A 12,613-nucleotide genomic window follows, 5' to 3' on the forward strand; every position below is an offset into this window, starting at 1 on the left:
CTGTGGATTATAAAGCTGCCGCCGCTTTTTGTGCATGTGCGGGCTCTTTTGAAAACATTAGGAAAAAAAGAGCGAAAACCGTAGCAAACAGCAGACGCGGTCGGGGCCCTCCCTGATGAATTATTCAAAAGAGCCGCGGCGCAAAAGTTGCCGGCGTGTAATTAAACATTTTTTGTCCTTACCTGAAAGCGGGCGTCGCTCGTGTACGTGTAAATGCCTGCAGTCAGGATGTGCAAGTCACGTTTGCGGATCCATGACACCTGTGGAAAATAACAAAACATGCGAGATCAGCACTTTGCAGGCATAAATTTAACCGCTGCCTCTTTCCTTTTTGGAAAGGCAGCTTTTTGTTGGAGGAAAGTGAAACTTCATTTGATAATTTATATAATTTTATAAGAAAATTTCGGCGATAATTTATCAAAGTCTACAGTTTTTTTCTATTAAATCCTCTGAAATGGTCTGCCTAGCTGTTAAATAAAACAACTACACAAACCCCTGATGAGCATTTTATCATTTATTTGTTATTTGGTTTTTTAATTACAACTTTACAATTTATTTTTTGAAATTTTCCCATTTCAATAATTTATCGAGTTGGTGAGAAAAGGAAATCTATGACGATATTTACAGACAAAAAGATCTAACAAAAAATAAATCGCTTTAAAGAAGGTGTGGCAAATTTTTCTGCACTCTGAATCCTTTTCTCTCCTTCAAAAGAACATCACGACTCACGATTTGAGACGTTACCGCACTCACTGACATTAGAGACAACCCCCAAGAGAAAGCAAAGTTCACATGTGACCAAGGTTATTTCGTCCCCTCGCTTTCTCTGTCGCGCGCGCCTGCCGCTCCACTATGGCGAGATAGCTCTAATTCTGACGCCTAACAAGTTCAAGTGTGAGAGATCATGTTCTAGCTCCACTTTCGCCGGCGAAATGCGCGCGTCGAGCAGCAGTCATCACAAAGTTTGGCGAGTGTCAGCCAAATTGCGAGGCGAGATATGAGAGTGAGAGAAGCGCAGCATCCCGACTAACGAGCTTTCGCACCCGCGCCACCTCAAACTTCGCATGTGATACTGAATTTTTAGCATGTGTACTTTGCCCAAGACCACGATGGGTGATCATTTTCAAGGAAACTTTGCTAGGCATGCACTTGGGAGCGGGATTTTTTAATAAATCCGCGACTGAGATGTCTCAAATTGAGTGCGAATATACTGAAGAACGTTCTTATCTAAGGTGGTTTTGAAGAAAGAAATTATAATGAAAAATATCAAAACATATTTTGATAGAAAATCTAAGGCCGTTGAAGTTGATACATCATGTAAAAAATTCCTGTAGCTCATTTGACAGAGCCTCAAAAAAGTAAAAAATATTTAAAATTTTTGAAAGCCTTAAACCTTTAATATTTTTATTGTCAATTTTAGATTAGAAGGTGTTGTTTGAGGTTTAGAAACGAGCAATTAATTAATATATTTAGCTAAACTTTCTTTTCAAAGCAGATTAAAGTATTTAGTTAGTAATAGCTGCGGATTTCTAGCAAAATAACAGATATCAGCACATATGTATATACGTAAATGTGTTTTAGGGTATTTTTAAATTCAAAAGGTTTGAAAAACATCATGAAAATATTTTTACCAAAAATCTTCGAATTAAAAAAGAACAAAATATACCAAACATATAAGTTTTTGTGCAAATTATTGTCAATGTAAAATTTATTTGAAAGTTTTGTTCAATTTTTTAACAATAATTTTTTATAAGCATGGCTATTTTACCAATTACAAAATTACCATTTTTTTATCACATTATACGGCCATTTCAGCTCTGCGTTATATTCATCGATTGAGTTGGCAAGAAATTTCTTAAATTCATATTTCTTTAAAAGCGTCAAGAGCGATATGAAAGGGAGCTAATTAGCACGAGCCTCGGGGGCAGTGCAGGCGGCGCCTCGTTCTCGCAGCGCAAATATTAATTTGAGCAAACAATTAATTGAAAAGGGAAAGGGTGCGTCCTTGGCTGCGAGAAGATAAACTGTCGGCTAATAAAGTCGAGAGCACGCTGAAGACCAGTCATAAAGCGCGTGCGGCAATACCACCGTCACTTCTTGAACTCATAAACCTTGGGGCGCCCCGAGAAAGCTCTCTGCGATATTAACATACAAGTACATAGCGCAGGGGGCAGTGTGTTTGTGTATCATACACCATTGCATTATGAGAGAGAGAGAGAGCGCCAGTGGCCAAGACGCGGCAATTGATGTACGCGCGGCAAACTTACATCAGCAATTTGTCTGCTGTGCTACATAAATACAAACGTAGACACTGCGGCAGCTGGATGGAAACTCCTCCAGAGCAAAGATAAACATGACCATCAACGGTCATGTTTCAACCTTTCACATATTCAAATGCAAACTTCTCCTTTGCATACAAGATCGCAAGTCAAATCAAATATTCCCATAGAAGAGCAGGACGATGAAAATAGGATAATAAATTTGTCTTCCAAACTACTCAGCGAACCATCAATTCAACCAAATTTATAGGAAAATGATTTCTTAGCTAATGTTGATTTTTTTATGCCCCAATTTTATTATGCCTGGAATAACATTGTATTTTCAAACGTTTACGGTCTGGGTTGGAGGTTTTCATTATCTGAATGGGTTATTAATTATTAAACTTCTTTTCCAACACAATCAGGTTAAGAGGTGGGAATAAAAATGTATAAAAATTTTCACATTGAAATGATACTTTTCTTGTACCTTATACATTGTTGCAGAAATAAAATTAATTTAAAAAAAAATACATTTTTTTTAATTGCTGTAATTCAAAGTATGCACAGCCTTCAATACAACTTAAAAATGATAATTTCATAATTTTAATATTTAAATTTGGGAAGAGTAAACCAAAATAATTTTATTTTTGGATCTTCATGATCTTGGAAATTTTAGCAATGTTTTCTTTAGTGGTGCTACCGTTTTCTCCAAAAATTTTGTTTCCTTTCCAACAATTGTTTTTATTCAATGCATTTTTTTTTATCACTGGGGTAGAAAAGATCAATGATAATAAAATTAACCATCAGTTTTCTTTTTTAGAGTGGCCGATCTAATTATTAAAATTTATGGCTCAATTATTCTAGTTTTAAAATGTAAATAACGTGAAAAAAAAATTTAAATTAATCATTGTAGTTGTTTAAAAAATTTATGCAATTATATAAGTTATGCTGTAAAGTTAAATATTAATCATTTGCATAAAAAATGAAGCCATAAAACCGCCAGCGTTATTGCTGCAAGCGGAAATAATCGCCTTTTGATTGGAAAAAAATACGGATTTTGCTATATAAAAAGCCACGACGGAACTAAAAAAGCAACAAAACGCTCTCAATACAGGGAGAAGATGTAAAAATAAAAGTGAGCTGAAAATCCGAAGCGAAATGTGACGAGTGAGTGACAAGCGGGCGCAAATCTGCAGCAGTCACGCGACAAAACGGAGCAAATCCCCGACAGACAGTCACTCGCTTGCTCTCTCCGCGCCGGCTTTGGCGCAAAGCCGTAATCAGAATCCGCCTTAACCGTGTGCACGGCGGCGGCGGCCAAATTAAGCCGGCAAACACCGGTTTCATTATCGCTCACCCAGGTACGTGCACGAGACTGTTTGGCTCGCACAGAGAAACTCTGCGACAATAATCCTGCGAGTATTTAAGGGCAATTTGCTGATGTAATAATGCGTTGACGCGCACCACGCGTGCTTTATGACACACTAGCGCCAATTTAGTTTCGGCCCTTGTATAATTTTACTGCCCTCATTTGCATAATACGGGTGCGAAGCGGCGACGCCCGCGTGACCTCAGAGCAGCAGTGGCCGCCAGTTAATAATATTAGTATCATTGCGGTCAGCTCTGGAGGCGGCTTATGGCTTTGATCAAATGATACAACATGTGCGTCGAGCGAGAGGACTTTTTGGCTTTCGGCCTGATTTTGCACTCGACGCACAGCACAGAGCATTTTCTCTGCTGCTTTTGATACATGCACGAGAAAAAGACCCTTGGAAAGAGAGCGGAAATTAATTTCTGCCTTTGCTCTCGCAGGAAACGTGTGCTGTTTGTTGTCTCTTTGTGACTCGATGACGAGAGACGGTTCTTTTCATTTTTAAAGGAAGAATTTCTTGGCTCTAAAGAGATGGTGAAGCTCGAGATCTTTTAAGAATTGCCAATTTATTTTATAAGGATATACTATTTATAATATTATTTTTTTTTTAAATCTTAACAAAAATCATAAAGTCATTGTGAGAATAACTACGATAATAGAAACTGAAATGTTTTCAAAACTAATATTATAATTATAACATAAGGATTAGTTTAAAAAAGTCTTATTTTTTTTCTAATTTTTCTTATAAAATGTTAATTTTATTTTAAGCTTGATTATAAGCCTTTTTTATTAAATGCATCTCAATTGTAACTTTGAAATTAATTAAAAAAAAATTTTGTTACAGATAAAATAGAATTTACAAGTCTTGTAAAATTTTAAAAAAATCATAAATGTATTTAATTCATTCTTACTTTTAAACGACGACTATAAATTTAAAAAAAAATATTTACTGCGAGGTTCAATTATGGCAAAACCTTTGATCGTTGCCAGTTTGTTCTTGAGAACAAAAACTTAAAGTCAAACGAGGCTAACTGCGGCGGAAGGAGTATTTTGGAAGTTAATTAATCAGAATGCAAATTTCTTAAGGTGCCGTATTGTTTTCAATTAATTCGATGTTTTCCTCCTCCATCAATGGATTACTTTTTGCCACATGAAAAATATTTCTTAACAATTAGACGAATAAATTACAATAATAAATAATTTTCATTTTATCTTCTTTAAAAAATTAAATAAAGGAACTAAAGTAACCACTGATAAACAAATTTTATTTACAATCAGAACAATGAAATTTGGTTTGTCACAAAACTAGCATTTGATATCAGTTTAACACAACATAGCACTTTGATATTTGAAGCTTAATCACTAATGCGAAATGGCCATATTGACCTCACCAAACCACACTTTTGTTACCGCAAAAAGCATCCGAAATATTTTGACTGCGAAACCTACAACTGCTGCGAGCCCCAGCTGAAATAAATTTCCACCGAACATGAACCTTTCCTGGTAAAGTTTAAGCGCTCGGATATATCAGAGTATTAAATTGTTCTCGTTTGCGACTGCCTATTTCTGCCACCGATGTATAATTTCAATAAAACACGATTTGCCAGCTTTATCTAGGGCCGTACAATGCTCTCGTACGTCGCTGGTACACGGAGGGAATGAATCAAATTCGAGTAAAATTTAATATTCACCGGGGAAAGAGAGCTTCTTATCGATTTTGAAGGTAATAAAGGTCGCATTAAAAGCTAAGCACGCACACCAAGACTCGGGTCTTGGCAAGCAGTAAAAAATTTGCGATTGACGAAATTATTCAGTGCAAGTGCCAGCAGTTGGCGATGAGTTATGGCCAGTCCGGCGACGGCAAAGGTGGCGCAAACACTGGAAGATTTATGCGAATAATAGAGCGATAAATTATAGGCCCACGGACCAAATTGTATTTTAAAGCCATCGAGCCGTAGATCACGGGAGCGAAAGACGTCGCCTCCGTCCTATACACACGCTCTTTCGTTCGGGAGACTTGTTGAAAAATATTCGGCCGAGACGCAAAGACGCCCGCCCAGTCGTTCATTATTTTACAACATCAATTCTATTCTGCACGGGGCGGCCGACACCCTGATTAAATTTCACTCGCCTGTCTGCCGACGGGTCCAAAAGAAAGGTCGTTAGCAATATATATGAAAAAAAAAACGGTCAGAGAGAGTCGCGAGGATTAAAATAGTTGTTGAGGCCAAGGGTTGGAAAAGTTTGCGAGACGGCCAGACACCCTCAGACTCTCTTAAGTGACGCGCAAGAAAATAGAGCCGACTGCAGTTGGTGAGAAAAAGTCCACTACATGTTGACAGAAAAATTTATAGGGCTTCCGTAGCCGGAAAATAAATTTTGCGCTAAAAACACGTCTCCGGCGGCCCCGGCTAATGGGAGAAGGCATTTTCTCTACATTCTAAAAATGACCATTTTCTCTGGAATAAAAGTGCTTTTTATTACTGTTTCATCTCACAAAAGTTTTCTTACAATTTTCACTAGATTGAATACAGAATTTAAGATAAAAAAAAAATTGATAACAGGGTATTTTAAATTTGAAAAAAGCTGTAATAAATGAAAAAGTGAGAATTTCAAACGAGATAAAATAAAGCCTGTAAATATAAATTCGCCCAAAGCAGCAAAAAGTGCTTGGCCTTGTGTAGCGTAGTATCGTATTTGATAGGGCGGTGCGAAAGAGCTTTGCTCGGCAATAAACAGGTTTTTAAAGAAATTCCGATAAATAATTTCCGCACAAATTTATTGATTTTCGCGCCGGGCGTTTTGTAATACATGACAGCGGATGAGCGAGCGAGAGATTCTAAAAGATAATCCGGTGAAAAAAGAAATATACGACTTACATTGGCAGCCATAATTTAACCTTTCCCGGGCATGCACGTGGATACAGAGTGCTGCGGCTTTTTGCTCACCCGAGCAAGTGGGCGTGCTGCTGATATACATAATTTGCGGTTCGCCTTTTTGCACCTAGATAAAATATTGCAATCTGAATCTCCCACTATAATTTCAAAAGGAACTATATTTTGTACAAAGGTAAATAAACTTAATGTTGGAAATTAATTTCAGGCATTCAATCAAGACAATTTAGTCTTTTAGGAAATGTAAAACTGGGCAATTATGATCAAACGCACATTAGTGGGGATCAGCGTGATTTATAGTTTACCTAGTAAAAGTCTTATAAAAAGATCTAGAGACACTTTTGGTTCGGTGCCGCGTCTGCAGATTTTTTCCCCCGCCGCCCTAAAAGAGTAGAACGTCGCATTTATATGAAAGATTTCTTCCCGATGCCCTCTCGGCTTTATGCACCTGTCAGAAAACGAAGTTTTACTTCTTTTTTACTGTACATGCCGGCAGAGCTATTTCCCTCGTCCTTTCAATCTTCGGCTTTTTATGTGGCGCACTGTGTCATCATCAACTCGAATCTCATACCCGCCGCTTTCTTGCTCGCTCGCCGCTTAGATCAATACACCACTTGTGTATTTTCACTCGCGACGACGACCGGTCATTGGTCGGCGAAGCATTTCTAATTTCAAGCCCGGCAATATTTCTTCAAGAAAATGACGTGAATCTAGATAAGGACCGTTTGCTGCTCATAAAAAGAGAAGCTCAGACGCCTGCAACTTTTGACAAGAGGCAATAAGCCGTGCACGTTTGCTACGCAGGTTGCATACTTATAATAATCGTGCAAGAAGGACAAGTAGATTGTTAATTTGACTTCTTAAATTTTTAGGTAATTATTAAGAATAAAAGTTGAACAGTAGTAAGGGCTGTAAAAGTTGCATTATAGCTTAAATCTTAACTTTCTAGACTTTCAAAGCGGTGAGAATAAATTTTTTGTTTTAAAATTGTATTGCAAATTTATTCATCTAATGTAAGAGAGTAGTTTATTTATAAATTGGTGCTACAGGTTTAATAATGAAAAATTTATTAAAATTTTTATAAGAATAAAATTATACTAAAAAAAGGTAAAAACACTTGTTATAAATTGAATTGTAGTTTATTAAATTTAATTAAATAATTTTTTTCTTCTTTACAATTTTTGAGCCCGCCCACGCTTAATTTGATTTTCAAAGGACTAGCGTAGCTAATTTGGAAAAGCCTGTCGGTCTCTTTGTTCTTCCGGAACTTTCACACGAAACGAGGCGCAGAGGCGACCGGCTCTCTTTATATCAGCAGCTATCTTTTGCAGCTTAGGTGCTAGTCAAAGAGCCCACATCCCTCGAGCGCACACCAGCCAGCCTTTTGGCTGATCCACATACACACGCTTATTATAGGCCAATTTGACAAAGCTCCAGCCGACGAGTTGCCTTTCGCCCCAGTCAGATGCACTAGCCCTCGTCTTTTCCCGTTGCTAGGGTGTGAGAGAGATAGCCTCTCTCTCTCTCTTTTAAGGAGAAGTGCCGAGTGAGTGAGACATCTGCTACAAGTTCATTCATCAAGCGCCCCGGGCAGCCCAGCCACTTTTCAAATTTCTTCCACCAGCACCAACAGCTAATTTTTAGCTCGCCGCAAAACTAATTAACCCTGAAGAAATATTGATCAACCAGTTAATTGGAAAATAACTTTTCCAATGTTATTTTCACTCGCTCGAATTCCCCGACGTTCAATTTACTTTCGCTTATAAATTGTACAAAAAAAATTCCGTCTCGAGACGCTGATTAAATATTTGTGGACTCTTCCTTATTCTCTTGCGGCGAATGTAAGGAGCATTAAACGCACTTCTTAGCCGTCGGCAAGAATAAAAGTAAAAATCAATGCCTGTCTCCTTCGCCCAGCAGGCCAATCAAAGATCACGGCAGTTTTTCTTCCGAACAATCCAACCTTTCCGCGTCACTTTCGACGTGGTGGTGTAAAAAAGAATCCCCACCGCCAGAAAGAGAGAGTGGATTTTTCAAGTGTGTTCGGTTGCGGTGATCGCATCAAAAAAACACCATGTGAAAATCCCAGATGGAACACGAAATCACTTAAGATACTTGGAGAGGCTTTGGAAAAACACACACACCATTCCCACTTTTGGCTCGCGTAAAATCGATTACAAAAAGATTAGGGAAAGTAACCGAGCGGAAGAGCGCGCTAAATACGGAGATAAGGGAAAAAGGGAAAAGTGAGGTGTCAGTGTCAGACGGATCGGTTTTAACACGCTTATGCCGATTCAGTGTATTTTATTCTTTTTTTGGGCGTGCATCGGTGAATATAGGGGCGGCCGAATAGTTGTGTATTTTTGGCACGGTGCCACGGCAGGGTCATCGCGCCGAACCGTGGTGCCTTCCTAATCAATACACAGTGAGGCTCGTTTCCTCTCAACCGCCGCGCGACGACATAGACGAAATATCGCTCATGGCCATGTCGAGCGAGCGAGGCCCCCAATCTTTTCGCCATCGAAAGAGAGAAAGGCACCACCAACAAAGGCGGCAGGAAAACACCTTTCGGCTTTATGGGCTTGTGTTGTCATGTGTGTGCACGCGCGATATTGGTCTCCGCAAGGTGCTGCTGTCGCACTTAATTTGCCCCCTCAGGCGTGCACTTGGAAATTGCCGCTGCCGCATCGTAAAAAAGAGAGAAGAGAGAGAGAGAGAGAAAGGGTTCGCTATTTGATTGAAAGGCAGCCTATCTAGATTCAGATTCATCTATCGGAATCAATTAAAATCCGCGAGAGGGGAGCGCAAGATACCCATCGGGCTACTTAAGAACGTTTCCTTTCAGAAGGGAACGGTGTCAAATTTCGCATAAGAAAAGTATTTAACAACAAACATGTTCATCGAAAATAAAATTTTTATTTCATTTCTTCATAATTTACAGTAATTTTATGGATTTATCGTTAATTAATTACCAAGAGAAATAAAACTAAAAAAAAAAATTGTTTAGAGGAGAAGTATTTTTAGTATTTGTTTGAAAATGATGCATTATTTTTATTGGGTTTATTGTCATTTTAATAATTTTCAACTTATCGCTTTATTGTACTGTTTTTTTTAATTGCACACTATTTTATAAATTCCTTAAATTATCTTAATTATGTGCATTAATTTATTTCCACACGAGGGCGATCCAAATGCTTCACTGGGAATTGCATCAATGCAAGACAGAGAAGATAAATTCATATTTTCAATCTTACAAATTTTGATTTAAAAAAAACCCTTTTTTTTAGCCTAGATAAATGTTTTTAATGGGCGCACATGAAGGTTCTACATGAGGCATTTTTAAGGGTGTTGAAATGAGCGTTACAGTTTGACCCTCACAGAAATAAAACGAAATTTTCACTAACCGCGGCAGCGAGCAAACGCAATTAGCTTCCCTCTCTGGTCGAAATGAGAGAGTTGTTCGATGCAGCGGAACACATGTTTTGTTTCCCAGTCTGTGCGCTCCGAAACCACCTAATTGAGTGCGAACAAGACCAATTATCCGAAACAGACTTAGCGTCGGGTGAGCGAAGTAACCCTAGCTGTATGTGTGTGTATCACGGAAGCCGACCCCAAAACAGAGCACCCTTTGACCGGGGGGCAATGACACGCACAAATGTCTCTTTTATCGAATTCATAAATAAATTGCTCGGCAGACACCTCTCACTTCTGAAAGGGTCTCTCTGTATCCATATTTTGACTGGGCCGGACACTTTTATTTTCGCACCCCGGCCATTGAGGATAGCGAGACTCTGACAGGCGTCTTGTTAGCGTCATCGACTTCGCCAGCGGCCAGTTTGATGGGTAGGTTGGAAGCACCAGGGCCGGACAGGTGCTTTATCGCCTTTGCCAAAATCCGGTGCTTTTTTTTGGGTTGAAAAATAAACCAAAGAAAATTTATTGTACCCAAAGGCAATTTGGTATTCCGTGATTGATGGCTGTGCAATAATTCACACTGTTCTTTGTTATTTTTCTTTTCAATAATTTATTTTAGCTTAATTAATATTATTTCTTACAATTTTACGAGACTGATAAAATTACATGACGTGGAATCCTCGAGGGATTTGGTCTACTTATTATTTCGCAGGGAAAGATGCGAAGTTAAAAAAGAAGGTAAGTGTATCAAATTTGACTAATATAACATATTTTGGGCTGCAATAAAGTGCACCTCAAACATGAGACGAGATATATTTTCAATTTTACCTGCTTACTATTGTTTAGAAATCTAATATTTAAATTCATAATTTCATCCGAAACTTTAAAAATTAAAATATTCTTTTTACTGATTTTTTTTTTCACATTACGAAATTATTTTCTTCTTCTACATTTTGGTCTTTCAATGGATGAATTATATAATATTAATTTGTCTGATCCAGTCCGTGTCTAGGCCGGAATCGCAATTTTTGGACGTTAGCTAGTCGACTCCTTTGGCCGTCACGCGCACACCCACCGCTATCACAACTACACGCGCGCGCTATCGAATCGCCAGCGGCTGACAGGGCGGAATCTCTTTTTGATCCCTTTTGCCCAGCTGTCTCGCCCTCAAATCAGACTAATAATACGCGCGGCCAAGTCACTTTTGATGGCCGCGTTCAAAATCAAATTCGCCGATGCTTAAAATGTTGATTCGATTATCATTCAAACTTTTTCTGCATAAAATGCTCAGCCACTCTTCCGCGTGGGCGGGTGCGGTTTGGAGTGTAATTAGCTGGCTGGCTGCGCGTTTTGCCGCGCAAATTGCCCTTTGCCAACATAAGAGGGCGCGACTTGCAGCCGGTGGCGCGGCCAATTTACACGCCCTATAATTTTCTGTGCCGCTGCTCTCTTTATTTAAGATGAGAGTGCGCGTATATTATTTAGAAAGAGCTGGAAGAAGACGAGGAAAAAGCACAAGAAGTCTGCTTTCTGCTGGCAGTGCATTAAATTATAATAAACTAGTTTGCATAAATTAGTCATGCAAATCGAGGCCTCGACGTTGCAATAAAGTTTGTCGGGCGTGTACCTTTGGTGCATTTAATTAAGAAACTCCCGTGCTGCGGTTGATCTCCACGCCGCAATGCACTCCACTATAACGAGATTTCTTTTTGCGCTTTTTCTTTTGATGAAGTTTATTATCAAAAAACCTAAAGCTATATATCTAATCTTACTTTTTCCCATAAAAATCAACCGTTTCCTGATCAGATGGGAAATTAATGTAATTTTCTTATGACGTAAATGCAATAAATCGGTAATAAGCTCTCTGCATTTTTACGATTGTATGATTTCATTAATAAAACATTTGATCTGATCTCGTCGCTCATTTGCATTGCTAGTTGATGAAATACGAGAAAATAAATCGATAAGAGGGTGCAGTGGCAGAAGCAATTAAAGCGGAGGGAATAATGCAGCAAGAAAGAACAAACTCCCATCTGAACAACAAACGGCACAAACGTAATGAAGTTCTCGACTGCATCAGCACGCTGTGGTATTTTCACCTGAATGAGCAAAGAGAGCTGGAAAATTAGCAGCGAGAGTCTGCATTGTGTTGCATTCAATTAGCCGCTAAACAAACTGCCAACTTGTTCTCTGCGTCGCATTAAAACTTCCATGCAGGGAAACTGCGTTTGTAGGAAAGAAATGTAATTGAAAAATAAATAAATTAAGAATTGATTAACGGTAATATTTACATTTAACATGAAATTTCATCTCCTATTCCTGAGCTTCATGATGTTATTTTTTAAATTATAAATTAGAATATTTTAAAGTTATTTGTAGGAAAAAATGTTCTAATTTTGTTTTTAAATAAAATTATCTCCTTATTATACTTTTTTAATAGATTTTCAAGCATTTAAAAATGCTTAAATGCTTGGAGTTTTAACAAATTTCCTCTTATTCTTTTTTCTCATATGCCGAAGGATATTAATTGAAACTTTGTATAAATTAGTTTGAAATAATCTATTACAATACTAGAAATATACATATGAGAAATTTTACATCCGGCAAGCTTTGGCGACCTTGTCAGTGCACGGATCGTTCTCCGCATTCCATTACTCCACATAGAGGTCCTCAGG

At 38.3% G+C, this 12,613-nt stretch overlaps 1 protein-coding gene across 3 annotated transcripts in view; it reads right to left on the reverse strand.

Annotated features, from left to right (window-relative positions):
• The window catches only part of LOC132203252 (zwei Ig domain protein zig-8-like), a 189,659-nt gene that overhangs the window by 27,582 nt on the left and 149,464 nt on the right, over positions 1-12,613 (reverse strand). For all 3 annotated transcript variants that reach the window (XM_059630891.1, XM_059630890.1, XM_059630892.1), the window contains one exon: positions 183-260. In XM_059630891.1, the coding sequence (XP_059486874.1) occupies positions 183-260 (78 nt within the window). The remainder of the gene's footprint in view (positions 1-182; positions 261-12,613) is intronic.

The sequence above is a fragment of the Neocloeon triangulifer genome, unplaced genomic scaffold (assembly GCF_031216515.1).
Source record: "Neocloeon triangulifer isolate White Clay Creek 2 clone unplaced genomic scaffold, ASM3121651v1 ptg000017l, whole genome shotgun sequence".
Lineage (NCBI taxonomy): Eukaryota > Metazoa > Arthropoda > Insecta > Ephemeroptera > Baetidae > Neocloeon > Neocloeon triangulifer.